At 43.8% G+C, this 18,608-nt stretch overlaps 1 protein-coding gene across 2 annotated transcripts; it reads right to left on the bottom strand.

Moving 5' to 3' along the window:
* Window positions 1-7,115: 7,115 nt before the first annotated feature.
* Window positions 7,116-17,724, bottom strand: LOC108000493 (homeobox protein Hox-A4). Of its 2 annotated transcripts, XM_062086799.1 has the most exons (3): window positions 16,502-17,724; window positions 14,899-16,081; window positions 7,116-9,922 (listed from the first exon to the last, which is right to left on the bottom strand). In XM_062086799.1, the coding sequence occupies exons 2-3, from the start codon at window positions 15,824-15,826 to the stop codon at window positions 9,195-9,197; spliced, it is 1,656 nt and encodes a 551-aa protein (XP_061942783.1). In that variant the 5' UTR covers window positions 15,827-16,081; window positions 16,502-17,724; the 3' UTR covers window positions 7,116-9,194. The 2 variants fall into 2 exon arrangements, with proteins under 2 accessions (XP_061942783.1, XP_061942782.1); XM_062086798.1 differs by having other exon boundaries at window positions 14,899-16,505.
* Between the last annotated feature and the right edge of the window lie 884 nt (window positions 17,725-18,608).

Raw genomic sequence — 18,608 nt, 5'->3', positions numbered from 1 at the left:
ATTTTGAGACAGTTTTACATTTATCTTTCACATTTATTCATTCGATATTTAACATTACACGTGTTGGAAGATTGAAAAGTGTAATTATTATTTTGTTTAATTTGATTAATTCAATTTATTATAATAAAGATAATAATTGGAATTTGTTTATATTGTTTCGTCTAGGAAAATTGCTGTTCGAGATGCTTTTGCACGTTTCGATTCGGATTGGATGAATTAATAAAATCCCGAATTTGGAGAAGAAATTATTGGAAAAAATTCCAATATTTCCCCTTTCCTTTCGAACCAAGGTTTCCCTCGAATCGCGAAGAGGAGGAGGCCTCTCTCATTGCTATTCCGCGGGTAACTTTCATGCGGGGCATTATGGTAGTCGCAGTATGGGGCTGTGCTAAATTGAAAACAAGATCCAGGCACGTTTCCAGGCAAGCAAAAAGAATTTTAATGAATTATAAGGAGCAGGTATGAAGGGGGATTGACAGGCGATTCCTTGGTGAAATTAAAGGAGCTGCCCACCACCACCGTCCCCCATTGTGCTCCAAACTCCACCAATTTTCCCTTCTCCCCGAAACGAAACACCTAAACGAATAGACGTGTCCACGCACTCTGCCTCTCTCTCCCTCTCTCTCTCGCCCTCCAGGATGAAGATTCCCTCTAAGAAGCAAAGAAAAAAGGGATTTAATGAATCGCAAAGGCTCCATCCTGGCTGCGGAACGAGGTCGAAGGGAGGCAGAAAGAAAGAAAGGAAGAAGGAAGAAAGAAAGGAGGAGGAGGATTGGCAGTCGATTCAGCCGGAATTAAAACGGCTGGCCATCGTCGTCGTCCTCGTCGTCGTCGTCACAGCGGTGCCGAACCGTCCTGGGGGGTTTTCTTGCGCCCCCGGGAGGGGAGGGGGTCCGAGAGAGTGGGGGGAGTTGATGAGAACGGGCGGCGGCGGGGGAGGGTTTCCGAAACAGCTCGCCGCTATCTCGACTGATCCGATCAAGATTAATGAAGCGGAGCGCGGCTTGCGAGTCGAAGGAGCATCCTTTGCGCCGCCCAGCGCTCCGTCTCCGTCTCTCGCCTCGAGGCTGGATACGCGCCTCTCTCTTTTCCACTGCGGCAGTCGACAGGTACCGTCGACGAGTCGTGGTAATAGCGCGCGGCTCGTGGTGGCTGATGCCGCCGCGAGACGTGAGATCGAGGGGAGGGGATGGTCGAGATGCTCGGACAGAGGAGGATCGTTCTGGATCTCGTTGTACGGGTTGGTGAACGAGGGGTCGAGGGGGAAAATGAGTTCCTTCTTTCTCTTTTTCTCGGCGGGGAGAGGGGAATTTTCTTTCGAATTTCGTTCGGATCTTGAGATTTCGAGCGTGGACGAGAATTGAACGGATACGTAAGTTAAGCGAGTTAAAGTAAACACGATAAATACGTATCGAGTTTCGTCGTTTGTGTGTAAACTGTGGAGAGATGTTTGTATACAAAGCGTCAAGGATAAACCGATTATTAAATTCTAAAGAGGTAAAACCGTAAAGGTCAGTTACAAATTTGAGGTTCAAGCTGAGTAAATAAATAAATTGGAATAATATCGTTATTAAACCATCGCTAAAAGACTGCGATAAATAATTCAAATTATTATAAATTCGAAGATGAGTGTACGTACCGAAAAGTGTGAAAAATAAATATATTATGTTTATGCGATTTGAATTGTCGATACCCAGATCCAACCGAAAGTATTGAAAGAAAAAGTATTATTATTGTCGATGGCATAGTCAGCGATCCAATTACGTCTCCTTAAAGATAAAATTTGGATCGAATCCCGTGGAAATTGTTACAAGAATACTTCGTCCTGTTCGTGTCGAGAGAGAGAGACGATTTGTTCGATGGAGAAAGACTCGATACGACTTTATATAAGGAAAGATATACTTACTATAAACGGACTTATATTGGGATTGGCAGGCGAGATAAAGATTGCGGTAGCTTCGGTAGCGCCCCCTACTCCCCCTCCTCCTCCAATTTCCTCTTTTTGCGATGCAGAGACCGAGTTGAAGATAGACGTGTCACCGGGAGCGGAGGGCAGATAAAAATACACGTTCCCCTCGCCTCGACGGTTTTAATTAATTCCGAGGATCGACGCGACCGCCCGTGTTAACTTTCCGGCTGCCATCACGGCCACGCGTGTCCACGATTGCTACTGTGCTCTGTAACACGCGCTCCTTCAAAAACTCGTGCTTCAGTTCCATTGATTGATCTTCTCGATGTGTATATATATAACTTGTCCAGATTTTCTTGGCGTCTCGAAATTTTAACTCTTTTGTTCGATGTGGATTTTTATTGATTGATCTTCTCGATATTTATATATATGTAATTTAACGAGATTTTCTTGGCGTCTCGAAATTTTAACTCTTTTGTTCGATGTGGATTTTTATTGATTGATCTTCTCGATATTTATATATATAACTTGTCGAGATTTTCTTGGCGTCTCGAAATTTTAACTCTTTTGTTCGATGTGGATTTTTATTGATTGATCTTCTCGATATTTATATATATATAATTTGACGAGATTTTCTTGGCGTCTCGAAATTTTAACTCTTTTGTTCGATGTGGATTTTTATTGATTGATCTTTTCGATTTGTCGAGATTTTCTTGGCGTCTCGAAATTTTAATTCTTTTGTTCGACGTGGATTTTTATTGATTGATCTTCTCGATTTGTCGAGATTTTCTTGGCGTCTCGAAATTTTAATTCTTTTGTTCGACGTGGATTTTTATTGATTGATCTTCTCGATATTTATATGTATATAATTTGTCGAAATTTTAATTCTTTTGCTCGATGAATGGATTTTTATTCCACCGATTGATCTCGATATTTATATATTTATGTATATAACTTGTTGAAATTTTCTTGGCTCGAAATTTTACTCGAACTCTTTCGTTCGATGAATAGATACGGATTTTTATAGGAACTCGATCATTGACTTTAGGCTTCGCGGTTTGATAAAATTTGATACGTTGGACAAAAGAATGGAATTTTTCTCTTTCTGAAAAGGCTCGTTGGAAAATTACCGCGTCTGTTGCTGATTCGATTTCAACTTCAATTCTTGGTGGATACGTTCTTGGCGGATGCCGCTGCTGGCATGCGGTAGCTTTTCGAGTAGATTGGAAGATTTATGAGGACGCGGGTTGAAGGAATTCCCGTTGAGGCGAACACTTCCTGTTCAGATAAAGTGGACAACCCCGCTGAGCGGTTGCAAAACGATCGAGAAACACGCATCTCCCATTATTTCCCACTTTTGTATTTCCTCCCACGTGACGACATTTCCTTTATAAAAATATATACGATTTTAAAAATCTTTATTCACAATTCTCTTCTTGTTGCTAATACAAAGTTGTTGTAATATGATTAGCATCGGGGTGACGAGGTGTCTGCGGCTCTCTAATTTCACCGGCTCCCCCAATCGACGACACGGGCCTCCTGTTATCTTTAGTTACAGCCTAATGTGTATTTGAGATGCGAAACTGCCTCTGGGGGGATGTCAGTCAGCGAGCAGTAAAGTGACGCGATGAACGCGCCACGGTGAGAAGGGGTGGGAAATGAGAGAAAGAGAGAGAGAGAGAGATGCTTTGTAATTACGAGCCCTGATAAATGGACTCGTGACTCGTTAATCCCCCCTCCTTCCCCCCCAATTACGCATAATTGGGGATCCCTCGAATCGACTTACTTCTCGAATTTTTCGATCCAGAACGTTTCTGATCCAGATTGCAAACGTATCGAAATGTAGGGTGAATTCGAAGAAGTTTCGAGAGCACTTGGTGCGTTTGTGAATGGATATATAGCGCCTCATCACTTTTCGAATCAATTTTATCTTCTTGTGGTGAATTCGAATTTTTGAAGATATTTATCGTAAAAGGATTCGAATCCATGTTATTTCCGATTTTTCGATCGATAATGCAAATATAATGAAAACTTTAGCAAAGTTTCGAAAACTCTCGAAGATATTTCTTATAAATATATTTATTTGCATCATTTTTCGAATTTTAGAATCGAACAGATTGAAGATATTTCTTGTAAAAGGATTCGAATCGATGTTACTTTTGTTATTTCCGATTTTTCGATCGATAATGCAAATATAATGAAAACTTGTGCACTTTAGCTTATTTGCATCATTTTTCGAATTTTAGAATCGAACAGATTGAAGACATTTCTTGTAAAAGGATTCGAATCATTATTTTTGAATTTCTCGAATTTTTCGATCGACCGATAATGCAAATATAATGAAAACTTGTGCACTTTAGCTTATTTACATCATTTTTCGAATCAATATTATTTTTTCGAACAGATTGCATCTTGAAGATATTTCTTGTAAAAAGATTCGAATGTTATTTTTCTTATTTTCGAATTTTTCCATCGAACAGATTGCATAGGGTGCAAACGTACTTACGGTGAATTCAAGTTCAATTTCTCTTGAACGTATTCCTCGTAGATGAACGTCGTACTCTATCCACATCATTTTCCTACATCTTCGAATATTATTCGTTTTTAGAATAAAAATTCCTCGAAAAACCATTTTCGAATTCAACCGAGCAACGATACTCGTAATCTCCGAATAATAAGAGACAACGAGTACTTCTTATCATTTTCTTCGTATCCTAAGTTCCAAATAATCAGAAATACCGAGAAATTAAATTCTCGAGAATGAAAAACTTGTTGCAAACGGACATTTTATCGTTTTCGAACCGGATCGAGCGATTCAAAATAACTCTCGATTTGGAAAACCGAATTGCAAAATTTCCGTTTTGTTGCGCAACGCAACGACGACGAGGTGTGTGGCCGCGTGGATCTCTGAAGGGAAGGAAGGGGAGGAGGCGCGAATTTCGCGTTGCGTTTGGCCCACCCACCGCACACCGGTGGTGCGTGGTACAGCTTGTAGAGATCGGCCGATTGCGAGGCCGTACCCCATTGCGGGGCCATTTGTCTTTGCCGCGACGAATCTGGAACGCGTAGGTGGCGCGACGTTGCCGGAAAATACGGGTCACAATCTACGGCAAAGGTTGATCCGATAAGAGGAAGAGAGTGTCATTACGCCCTTGAGAGAGAGAGAGAGAGAGGAAATTGGGATTGGAGATGGTCCTTCTTGGAGATTTTTCGTTATTATCCTTCGTTGCGTCGCCTCACTTTCATTTACGTCCAACCGCGAATGTTCAAAGTAGAAGAGAATTGGTTTAACGATCCAATTGGTCCATTTCGAATTTATTAGGAATAGGTGTACACGAGGAGATTAATTTCTCGAAGATCTGGTCAGCAGCCTGTTTCGGCCTTAATTCACGCCCAACACAATCTATATCCGAGAGCACGCTTGTAAGGGTATTCAGGGGCAGGAAGAGAAGGTGGGTCGTGGATAGAGGATTAATGTGTTAGATATTGCAATTAGCCGCTGCTCTTGCGCGCTTCCTTCCTCCTCTGTCTGAGGGCCTTGCTGGTAATCCGTGTCTACCGCTGGTTCCCGTTGCTTTTTACCACGTGATCCGCGACAGATCCACGGTGTAGCCTCCGCAAATTAATGTCAATTGAAACGGGTAGGCAGGAAAGGGGACGACAGCTTCGGAGCTTGCACATAGAGAAACACATTCTGCTTTTTTTTCCTTTTTTATTTCTCTTTCCTTTCCAATCCGAGAGAGTTAGAAATTCTAAATTCCTTTCAACGTTTTTTTAACGAAGAAGATCAGTGTTTTCGTAACGCAGGAAAAGATATTCCAGCCAGCGTCATCGTTGCGTCTGGATCATTCCAGAAAACTGGAATGAAAACGAGAAAGCGAGGGAGGAACGCAACTTTCGATCCTGGGTGGTAGCAGGTTATCTCGGCTGTTGGCCGGGCTGCTGGTTGCATGGGCGGAGGCAGGGTCGTGCAGCCGGCCCCTCATTCGCTTTCCGGGTGCCACCCTTCTTTCCAAGGCTGCTGCGGCATATCCCCCTCCCCTACCCATCCTCGCCCTCCCCACGCCCCGCCGGCCGCAGGCTCGCGCATGCGCGACCACGGCAACGCCGCACGCATCGCGCTCCAACGAGACAGCGCAACGCTTGGAGAACCCCTTTTTTCTGCAACCCAATTGTCCACTGCACGCTCGTAAATCGTGCACGAGCTCTCTCGCGTGGCTCGATACAGCCTCGTTACAAGAAATCGATCCAACTCTCGGTTGGATGTTCCTTTTTCTCTGAGAAAATTAATTTTCGATCCCGATTTTCGTTCCCCTTCGAACTTCGAAGGGAATGTTTTCGCGTCAATTTTTTCCACTCGAGGCGACGGTCGAACGGTATAACGGTAGCGTCGCTTCGGCTTTATCGGTTGTTCCATGATTCATAGAATTACGCATTATCTCCTGCGCCGATGTTTTTTTTTTTTTTTTCTTTCTTTTTCTTCCTTCTCCATCGACGGCATCCTCCTTTCTCGAAATGGGAAATGATTTATTACACGCGCGGAGGACACCACCGTGTAAACCGGTAAATATATGCGCGCATACTTTACATACGTAATATGGATGAGATACTGTCAACGCCGTCAACTAACAAGTTTACCTCGGCTCCGGTTCGGCTATCGTTTGTTTCCCGCGCGAGTGATGTGTCGTGCGGAAAGAAAAAAAATAACCGATAAAAAAATAAGCGGGATAATAATGAATCTATAATAACCGAAATGTCCATTTTTCACGCGTTGACGATAACGAGGCGGTGAGGGGAGGGAAAAGGAGGAAACGCGAGCAAAACAATACATATTCGTGGAAAATTAGTCGAGGGATCGAGTTATCATCTAATCGAGAGAAAAATGGAAAAGAGAGGGGGAGAGAGAGAGAGAGAGAAAGAGAGAGGGGGAGAGAGAGAGAGAGAGAAAGAGGGATAAAAATAAAAATTTGAAAAATTTTGGAATCTTTCGTCGGATTTTCTAAACTGTAAACCGATTATTGAATCAATTTCTATAACAATAATAATAATAATAATAATAATAATAAAAAGAGAATTAAAAAATTTTTTCTCCGGCCGAAATTTCGATTCCAAATTTTTCCAATCGAGTAAGCATACGATAAGTATACTTTTTTTTTAATTCATGATTAAACTCTCTATTGATCTCTGAAGAGAAAATAATTGTAAATTACGAAACATTTATTTATTGATTCACTTTACTTCACGATTGTATCTTGATCTTGTCCCTACTTAATCAATATAAACATAAAGCATCGTACTGTGCCCAAATACGTTCAAATTATCGTACAGGCTATATACAATTATCGTTAGAATGATCATCAAGGAATATAATAATAATAATAATAACACACTTAAGTAGAACACTTTTGTTCTTTTGTTGAATTCGTGCGCTTATTTATTTATTACTTTTTTATTTATTTTTTTTTTATTTTTTTCTCTTTTTTGTATTTTCTTCTCTCGCTTAAAACTGTTAACTAATTACACGCTAGATTGCCCAGCTCCGTCCAAACATTTCACGGGCAAACGCTTCTCATTTCGCATCTTCGACGAATAACCTGAATCGTTCGCTCTTTCCCCAAAGATCAATTCTCGATTAAATAGAAGATTAATTTCTTCCGCTACGTTTCTTCTCCCGAAACATCGTTATTATCACAAATTATCATTTCGTGTGCAACATCCACGATTTATTATTCCCGAAAAAAGAAGAAATAATTGTGCAATATCGCGTGGTCTCCTTCGTCGTTCGCCCGTTCGAAGAATATTTCGAAGAAGAAATATTTCGAAAAGAACGATGATCCAGGTTGCTCATCGACGCTTTTTTTTTTTCTTTTTTTTAATTAATATCCTCTACGAATCCTATATTTAAACCGATAAAACATCGTTTTGGTATATCGTCACAGCGACTCTGTGCATGTTTCAAATTTGATTAGAGCTTCGCTCCCCTCTGAACACGAACGCCTTTTCGCCTTTCCCCCTCCTTCCTTTTTTCCCCTTTCTTAATCTATATCCCCGTTATTGGTCGTTCTCTCTCGAATAAAAATAGACGAAATATTTATCGCTATATATATTTACAATAAGCAGTGAGCCCGTGGAAAGTATTCCTCTCTGCCTGTCGCTGCGCGCGGTGTCTGACGAGCGCAGGAAGTTTCCACTTTGCGCCGGGACGACGAACCGTTGGCTACTCTGTCGGTCGGGCCGAGAGAGACCGTCGGTAAAACTAACGATGATTGGACAAATTAAAGAGGAACCCTCCAGACGTTTGATCGTATACTCTTTTTTGGGAGGAGAGGGGACGAGATATTAGAAGAGCATCTTTTCGTTCTTCCCCCCTTGTTAGAAAGATATACTCGATGTACTGTACGAAAAAGAAACTTTGGTTTCTCTCCGCGTAAATTGAAATTACGTCCGGAGGATTTTGCGAACGCGAAAGCGAGCAACGATCGATTATCTTCTAATTTCTCTCTCTTTCTCTCTCCTTTTCTTTCCCCCCTCCCCAGCCATCTCTGCCTGTTTCCTCGCGCGTGGAATAATACGGGCATCACATCGTATACGTTTCCTTCGCGTGAACGAAAAACGTATGGTAAAATTGCGTTTAAAATTGTGGCTCCCTATCGAAATTACTTAAGAAGGCTAAAAACGCTTGCACACTTACGCAATTATACATACGAAATACGACGCACTTAAATCACATAGCGATAAGACGACTTTCTTTACACGGCTATATACATGCGTTACGTGTGTGTGTGTGTGTGTGTGTATGCGTGTGTATACACGTATGCTCATGTGTGTGTATATGTACACGTACACGTCGAGTCGAATCGAAACGAACAGTTTTCTCTTCGATTCCCCGCCGTCTTCCATCATCCTCCTTCTCGAGAGGGAAAGAAAAGAAAAATAGAAAAGAACATTCGAGACGAGGAGCGAACAATTTTCACGCGTTCCCTTCCAAACATTCTTCCCACCCCGTCGCTCACACTTGAAGGGAAGCTCTACCTTCCTCGAGGTGTCTCGCACGCGAAGGAGGCTTCGAGACGAGATGATTGGATAGGACGACAAGCAGGCTGAGGGGGAAAAGCGATCGTTCCCTTCGAATGTCATCGCCTCGCCTATCTAACCGAACAAAGCGACGAAGCCCGTTATCGTCATCACGATTCACGATTCTCGGCTACCAAACGGCGACGAAGCCTTGCACGTCGAGGGCCTCGGTCGAGTTCGACTCGCGTTGCCTCCTTTCGAGGGGCGGATGTTACAGGGCCGTGAGGCCGTAGTCGGACTTGATCGGGGGCGGGTGGATGGGCGCAGAGACCTGGAGGGAGGCGGAGGGGCTGGTGGCGGGGGCGAGGGGGCTGATGCTTCCGGAGGCGATGTGGCCCAACGGGCCGCCACCCGGGGGCCCCTCCATCATCCCGGTCACGTGGTGGTGACTCAGCTGGGCCTGGAGGTGGGCGAGGGGGTGCGGGTGGCCTTGGAAGCTCGGGTGGACGACGCTCGTATGCGGAAGAGCGGCGTGCACGTCGGGTGCCAGGGGGTCCGAGAGGCCCAATTGCTGCTGTTGCTGTTGGGACGCGTTCGAGTCCATCCCCCCGTCCGCCATCGAGGGCGAGTTGTTGTTGTTCTTCCTGCTCTGGCTGTTGTTGTTCCCGTTCCCGGCCGCCAGTTTCGGCCCCCTGCTCGACGCCCCCGCCTTGGACGACTTGCCGGCGGAGGGCGCCGCCTGGCCCCCAGTCCCGTTCTTCCGCCTCACGTTCTTCGTGTTGGGCAGCTTGTTGTCCTTCTTCCACTTCATCCGACGGTTCTGGAACCAGATCTTAATCTGCCGCTCGGACAGGACCAGCGTGTGAGCGATCTCGATACGCCGCCGTCTCGTCAGGTACCTATTGTAATGGAACTCCTTCTCGAGCTCGAGGATCTGGTGCCTCGTGTACGCGGTCCTCTGCCTTTTGGGCTCCATCCCGGGCTGGTACGAGCCGTTCGCTGAAATAAATCGAAACAGTGATCGGGGGCGGTGTTAATTTCGACCGGTGCTCCTTTCTTTCGCTCTCGTTTTTACGGCTGGTGTTTCGACCGCGTCAGACGAGTGAGAAATTGTGGTTTCTTTCTTTTTTTCGTAAAGGGGGTAATTGAAATTCTCCCGTGAATTATGACAATGATGAAATGACGCAAGCGTTTCTAAATATTAAAATTAACTCGATCCGATACTGCGGTCCGAAAGTTGTATAATTAAACTTGTTTAAAAAAAAGAATCCATCGCTTGTGATAAACAAAATTGCTTTTTCTTTCTTTCTTTCCTTTTTAGACGACATCGAGTTTTAAAGTAAATATCAAGTAAATGGCTTCGACCTCGTCTATTATTACGAAGTAGCACAGCACAAATACCCGAGCAATTATACAAGCAATTATACGCCGATGCTATCGCGTATAAGTTTTTTCTTTTTTCTTTTTTTTTTTTTTTTGCTTAATACGCGAGAATCGATATTTTTTTATTTATCGGGAATAAACAGAGGCAAGAATAATTCGGCGAATAATTTCCACGATAATAATGGAAGAATAAGTGGAAAGCGTAATAAAATGTGTAATTTTTCCCCAATTTAGTCCCAAAATAGCTTATCCATTAAAAAAAGAAAAGAAAGAAACATGTATACGTATGTATAAACGAGTAGTAGAAAATTAACAGGTAATTGATTACTTAAACGTCGAAGCAAGTTTTTTGATCTATGACGTTGGTTGAAAATTTTGTTTCGAATTCCAGAAACTCGTGCTTCGACTGACGTGACAACCGGTAATTATTTTAAGCCTTGCGCTGTTGTCTCGATCGAACATATCTTTGTGGAACATATATATGATATATATATCTGTGTATACGGATAAAGAAAAGTACGACACGTGCAACGACGTTTCTTCAAGAGACGCGTGGAACGACCGGCTCTAGATTTCGCAATCGGCAGAGACCGATTGTTTCAAGGCCGTGCCGCCAGATGATCGTCGAAATTGGATTGAATTGCTTGGCAGGCGATCGTAATAAAGAGGCGAAAAAATTGGTGGATGCAAATAAGTAAATTCGACGCGACGAATCGAGTAACGTAATAATTAAAGTTTCTTCCACTCCTCTGGTTAATAATTTACTTCTCTTCTCAAATAACGAAAAACGGAAATGATATAATTTTATAAACGATTTGAGGTTAATTTTACTCGAGGGAGCAAATAATAGAATCAATCGCGAAGGATCTTCGAATAGATAGATCTGCTGCCGGATTTTAAAAGCATTCGGATAAGTTGTTCGTAAAATCTTTGGATTAACGTTTGGATTTCAATTTTCTTTATCCAATATTGCAAACTATCGTCATCCTTCTCTCGTTCGCGCATAGTTACATTCCGCTTCTCGGCACGAGCCTGCCCTCTATTCTGATCAATCTTTACGATATCCGTCGAAATATCAAATAATATCTTTCATCCATATTTCAGAATTCAATTTTTCCCATTAATCCAATATTTTAACATCTATTATTAATTTCCATCCTAATTTCCTCTCACCAACGATTAACCATTTCCACCACGAGATCCTATATCAAAGCGTAGCATCGTATCTCTCTTGTCGACTCGGAACGAAACGAAGGTGATGGCGCTCGTGCATCGATCCGTTGCCCGTATCACGGACAAACGTCAATCCTCGAATGCCTAGAAGCGTTTCTTGGTGGTCCGGAGCCACGATAGAGGAAGCACCACGGCACCGAGTACGGTTTAGAATCTGTGCAGACGCATTCCATTCCGAGGCTGACCGACGGTCCCTCGTAACAGCGGTTCAGAAGGGAGAGAGATTGCAGTCCGGCTCGACAGGCCGACGGACGCGCATACCAGACTTTGCTGGACGTCGAACTCGAACGAGGATCATGTTGCGCGCGAAAATGATACTGCTGACGATAAAAATGACACGACCTCTTCGTAGAGTAGATCCGTCTCGAAGAGCTCGTCGAAGAAGGGAGAAGATTCTATTCTGGGAATGAAATTTCATTGTTGAAAAAGGTAAACGTTATGGCGTAATATATGTGAGGAAAGAATTTCTTTCTTTTTATATTTATATAGTATTGAATTTAATTTACAAATATTTGTGTTGGATAGATGAGATAGATTCCCATTTGAGAATCTTAGAAGTTTTTGAGAGTAGAATTATAGTAATAATTGGTTCAGTTTTTTGGGAATGAAATTTCATTGTTGGTTGAAAGAGGTTATATCATGTATGGAATTATATCAAGGAAGGAATTTCTTTCTTTTTATATTTTTACTATTGAATTTAATTTGTAAATATTATATTCCCATTTGAGAGCTTAGAATTTTTTGAGAGTAGAGATAAAATAATAAAGAAATAAATAATTGGTTCAATTTTTTGGGAATGAAATTTCATTGTTGCTTGAAAGAGTATAATCATACCAAGAATTTGTTTCTTCTTATGTCTTTGGTATTGGACTGGGATTAATTTATGATATATTTCTATTTGATAGATAGAATAGATTTTTATTTGAAAGTCTTAAAATTTTTTGAGATAGAAACAAAATGATAATTAATTCAGTTTTCTGGGAATGAAATTTCATTGTTGGTTGAAAGACGTTATGATATAAATTTTATCAAATAAATATTGAACTGAGTTTAATTTGTAAATATTTCTATTGGATTTATATAATTTTTTGAAACAGAAATAAAGTAATAATTGGTTCAATTTTCTGAATCAAGAATGAAATTGTTGATTTAAAGGTTATATATATATATCAAGGAAAGAATTTATTTCTTTTTATATTTTTAATATAGGACTGAGCTTAATTTATAATATATTTCTATTGAATGGATAGAATAGATTTTCACTTGAAAGTTTTATAACTTTTTGAGGTAGAAAAAAAAAGTGATAATTAATTCAGTTTTCTGGGAATGAAATTTCATTGTTGATTGAAAGAAGTAAAGGTTATGCTATGAATTTCTTTCTTTTTATATCTTTATATCTTTTATATCTTTAATATTGGACTGGACTTACAAGTATAAGTATTTCTATTAGTTGGATTTATGATTTTCAATCCTTTGTACAATATTGATAGGATTTTTAGATTTTGAAAATCTTACAAAATTTTTTGAGATAGAATTGAGAAAGAAATAAAGGTTATGATATGACATATCAAGGAAAAGTATTTCTATTGATTGAATTTACATATTTTACAATTTACACAAATAAATAGATTATATCGTAAAATAGATTTTTAATTGGAACTTTTTGAGATAGAAATAAAGTATTAATCGGTGAGAATTGTTAAATTTATTGAACTTTTTCGTAAAATAAAGATAGAAAAAGATATCAAAATCTTTTTTCATCTTGCAACAATTATTAAAAATATGCATTGTTTATATATATATTACACATATATTGTAGATCAAAAGGCTTGAAAAATTGCAGTATCTTTTCGATGCAATCGAAATTCTATATCTTTCGAAACTTTTCCTTATTATTATCATACGCTTGTATACCTTCGTTCCAAAGAAATTTAGACGCGAAAAGAGAAGATATTGTTACAATCGCGTTTAAAACTCGTTTCGCGTATATACGCCCCACTGCACGTTTCTTTTTCACCGGCGATACCACCTTTTTTTTTTTTGTTATACCTGGAAATATGAATTATGATATTCGGCGGCGATACTATCCGGGATAGAAGCGGAGCTAACAGCGAAAATAGTTGCAAGCTGGAATGAACAGCCACTTTCCCCGGTCAAAACCGGGAATAGAAATTCGTGGCTGCAAAGGCAGCCCAATTCTCTGGGATATTACGTTGCAAAAATTCCCTTTGAACGTTCATAATCCCTCTGCGAAATGCCTCCCGCGGACAGGAACCCTCGACTCACGCCATTTTTATCGAAACGTTCCCAATAAACTATTTCCAACCTCTCTCTGTATCGAGTAAAACCGTTCGCCTGCCGTAAAGAAACCGAGGATAATACGTTTCGACCAACCATTTTCTTCTTTTCCCTTCCTTTCGAAAAAAAGAAGTGCTTTGTCGACGGAAACGTTAATACGCAAATTTATATAATGGAACGATGAATATTCCACCACAATTATTTATTCAATTGTGTACTTCACGGAATAAAGTTTGAAATCGATGTTTCGCCACAGGATGGACGAAATTTTTTTGAAAAATAATTCGCATAATTGGAAATCATTCGAACAATTGCTCGTTAAGATCAATCTTTGCAATTCCTTGGAATGAAACGCGATGGTTTTAACGCGAAGAAAAGAAAGAACTCCTTCCTCCTCTTTGGGAAGGACCACTCAGGATCAGGTGGCAAACGAGAAAGGGAATTATCGAAGCGGCGTTGTACGATCGTCTACGATCGACAGACTACCAATCGATCTCCCTCCCGACAATAAGACAAACTTGCCGTCGATTTGTCCGTTTTTCTAACGCGTGTTCAGAGTCGTCCTTAAACGCTTAGCTATTTCTCAAGTTGACGCGCGGTACGGGATGAAGAATAGCGACACCAGGCGTGACCGAATAAGCGGTAAATGGACAGGCTTCTAAAATCTCGCGCGCAGGTGATCGAGAGGGAAAGGTGCAACGATAAATCGAGGCCCATCACTCTTCTTCTTGTAACCCATCACCTTGCGTTGCAACAGTTAGTTAAATTCGCTTCCGAATTCTTCGTCGTGTGATGGGAGCGAAGAAAGAGAGTAGGCAAAAAACTAACTGCGAAAGTGGAAAGAAGCGAACGATACGTTTTACGAGTAAGTAAAACGACGCATGACGGGCGCTCGTTCCGTCGGACAAAGACCGATTAGCCTCTCCCTCCTCGACTTTGAAATTGACACGATTACCACTCTAAAAACGTCTCCTCTATCAAACGTCTAAATTGGACCAACACGACCATCTCAATATGTATATATATATATATATACATATCATTGAAAATTTTCAACTCACCGACACCAGCTACGTGAATCTTCTTCATCCACGGATAAATCACACGGTCTCCGTTCTCCTCGTCCTCCTCCTCCTCCTCCATCATTCCAGGCGACCCGTCCATCATCTGATCGTCCTCCACATCGTCCTGATCGGATCCATCCTCCACGTGATGATGTTGTTGCTGCTGCTGCTGCGACTGTTGTTGGCTCTGTTGCTGTTGCTGCTGTTGCTGGCCGGCCTGTACGTGCTGACCTGCGCTCGATTGTTGTTGCAGATCGGGCGAATTGTCGCGATGCAGTTGGCCGGATGCAGTAGGCGGGCTGCAGGCGGTGGCCTCGTGGCTGGGTTGCTGATGATGCTGGAGGGTGTCCGGCGGCTGCACGTGACTCTGCATGATCCCGGGCGACAACGGCGTGGCTCCGAGCACCGTGGACGCGGACACGGGTGGTTGTTGCTGATTCTGCTGTTGCTGCTGCTGCTGCTGCATCGAGGATGGGCACGTGAGGGGCGGTTGCTGCGCCTCGGGCGGCATCGCCAGGGCGCCCACCGCGTGGTGATGCGGATGCAAACTCGCGTGATGCACGGCGTGCACCTGGTGATGGGGATGATGGGGGCCGTAGTAGCCACCGTATCCCGCGTAACCGCCGTTCAACTGAACAGCAGAGGAGGCGCCGTAAGGGGTGGACGCTGCCTGGTGGTGATGCTGGTGATATCCGTATTGCAATTGATGGGATTGCGGGTGATTAAGATGGTGGCCGGTTGCGGGAGGGAAGAAATCGGCTCCCGTGGACGGTATGTAATTACTTTGGCTGTACTCCTCGCTGGGTGGGAACTTTGGGTCCACCATGACCGAAGTGGCCGCCAAATGGTGGCTGGCCGCTGCCTGTTGGTGTTGGTGGTGGTGATATCCACCGCCAGTGGATGGATTCATCAGGAACGAGCTCATTTTTTTATCGTTCGATACTTTCTCCCTCTTTCCCTTTCGATACCACCACTCTCTTTTTTTTTTTCCTTCCTTCTTCCTTCCAAACGCACTTTTCTTTCTTTTCTCTCTCTCTCTCTCTCTCTCTCTCGAATCGGTCGAGGAGAAAAGCGTTCGGGGATCCCCCTTCCTCGGGTCGAGTTAGTTTCAATTCATAGAAGAGGAGAACACGGTGGTTCCATGTTGATATTCATCGAGTCGAGAAGCGGTAACGGAACACTGTAACAGAACCGCACTGCACTGTGGCCGACATCCCTCTCTCCGTCGGGGTGACTTTTTCGAGCGGAAGGGAAAGGGTGGCAAACACACACACACACACATACACGCACGCACGCACACATACGCGCGCGCGCGCGCGCACGCACACACTCCGATGATGTCAGTCTCTGGCGAAGGCGGAAAAGGGAGAGAGAGAGAATGGGATAGAGATAGGTGGATAGACAGAGAGAGAGGGGGGGAGAGAGAGAGAGAGCAAGGGGGAAAGGAAAAACGAGCGAAAAGAGCAAGACCACGGAGAGCAGCAGACTCCCGGTGGACAGCTGCTTATCCTCTCCTCTCCTTCCGCCACTTTTACGATCTTCCACCAAGCTCCGCGGCCTCGTTCGCTCCTTCCCGCCCACCGGAGCCCAATTACCATACCACGTGACCGCGGCGGCGACCAATCAGAGCCGCTCCCAGCCCGCGACCATGATGGATAGCGCGGCACGCATGCAACACGTGAGTGGCGCCACGGGAATCACTGCGGCAGGTGCACCAACTTCTCTCTCTTCGTGCGACGGGCCAACACCGACGACTCTCGATTCCGCGCACTTCCTTCCTTCCTTCCTTCCCTTTTTACATTTACTGTAATAAGTTCTCCCGATCGAGCGCACTCTTCCCAATTTCCGATCTCACTCTCCTTTCTCCCCCTCCCGAAAACACGGTCCTCGAAAACACACACTCGGAAGGAAAAAATGGAGGAGGAATTGTACGATTATATTAATCCAAAGTTGAGAGAAATTCAAACGGTTCGAGCCTCGATCCGAACCATATTGTTCAACGCGTGGACGCGGTTGTGTATATCGAACGGTGTGTATATGATTCGCACTCGACACGACGAGAAGAAGAAGAAACATCGGCGAACACCGTCGGTTTAACGGAGCCCCCGTGAGAAAGAGCCATGGGAAGCGAGCTCGTCCTGCCTCGGCAGAAACCCGTCTGGCAACTCCGCCAACTCTGTTCCCCGGCTCCCTTCCAGGCCGGCTGGCTTCGAACCGTTCGCCGAGTGCCGGGGTATCCCCACTCCTCGGCTCTCGGAGCCCCCCACTCCTCGAGGCCGCGAGACCAACCCCTCTGCCACGGAGAGCGTGGATCCCGTGCCCTTATGGGGCCACCACTCGAGGGGTACGTAGAACGGGTATGTAGTCACTCCTACGGATCTCCTTAACCCGCCTCCATCCTCCTGAAAATCCATCTTACGCGAGCTTGGTCAATGCTCGGCCCGATCGACCGTTTAGCCTTGTCGTGTATCGTTCGCACGTATATACATGTATATACACGCGTGTATGTGTGCCGAGAGTAGGATGGCTCGAGAATCCGCGAGGATAGGGAATTTCTCGGATTTTAAGATTCGTTTCACGCGTTTGTCGCGACGAATCGAAGCCACTGACGGGTGCTACGATAATAATCGGGATACCGGTTGCGCAAGCCGTGTGTCGAAAGCAATGGGCGTTCTTTCACCGGGCGTGTTTATATTAGTGCTCCACAAGTGTGCACTCGGTGCACTCGGTCAAGTACGTCTACCCGCGATCAGCTGCGTGGAGCAAAGCGCCGAGTCATTACACAAAGAGCACACTCACTCTGTTTTGCCTCGGCGCGGCACGACACTGTTCTCGCTCCTCTTCGCAATAAATATATATATATTCGATTCGCGTTTTACTTTTACCTCGCTCGAGACCTCGTTGTTATCGACGGAGAATTTCCAAAATTTCCAGCATTCGGATAACAAATGCAATGGTTATATAAGCAGCGTTTCTTCCACTGTTGTTCCCCAGTTGTCTGGCTATCTTTACGAACAAGAAACGTTCGGATTATACGAAGGCTATCACATAGGAGAGCGGAGGGAAGAGTGGAGGGAACTTGGGAAGGAGTTTTTCCTCTTATTTCTAGTTTTCTTTCTCGGTCCACTTGCCGGCACTCGAGCTCGAGAACGGAACGCCACCTCGATGGGGGTTGCCGGACGGTTCCTGAAGGGTCTTGCGGATGACGTGGAACGAGGGGTGGCGAGGGTCGGCGCGGACGTTGTCTTCTCGTTTTCGCGGCTTCCTTCTTCTTCTTCTTCGTTCCTCCCTTCCGGCGAAACACGATCAATCACTTTTCCCGGCCACGACACCCTCTCTCCTTTTACATCCCCCTCCAGCGTTCGTCAACGACGATTCTCCCTTCGTTTCCTCTTGTCCCCCTCCCCGATCATGATGACGATTATCGCGAGAGAGCCGTGCCACGTGTGCCGAGGGAGCCAAGGATGAGCTTTCCTTCCTTCTGCGTTTGGAAAACGCCTAAAACAGGAGAGAAGTGCATTGAAAACAAATCAATTGATCAATTTTGCTATTAAATATATTCTAAAAACTGCTTCCAATATCGCGTTCCATTTCCATTCCTCTGCCAGCAACGACTCGTTCGAAAGAACGCGACGCCTCGATGACGACCGATTTGCGTCGAATCGAGTCGCGAGAAGGATAGATAGATAGATAGAGCGAGAGAGAAA

This window comes from Apis cerana, linkage group LG16 (assembly GCF_029169275.1).
Source record: "Apis cerana isolate GH-2021 linkage group LG16, AcerK_1.0, whole genome shotgun sequence".
NCBI classification, from domain to species: domain Eukaryota; kingdom Metazoa; phylum Arthropoda; class Insecta; order Hymenoptera; family Apidae; genus Apis; species Apis cerana.
This window is presented reverse-complemented; position numbering and strand designations above follow the sequence as displayed.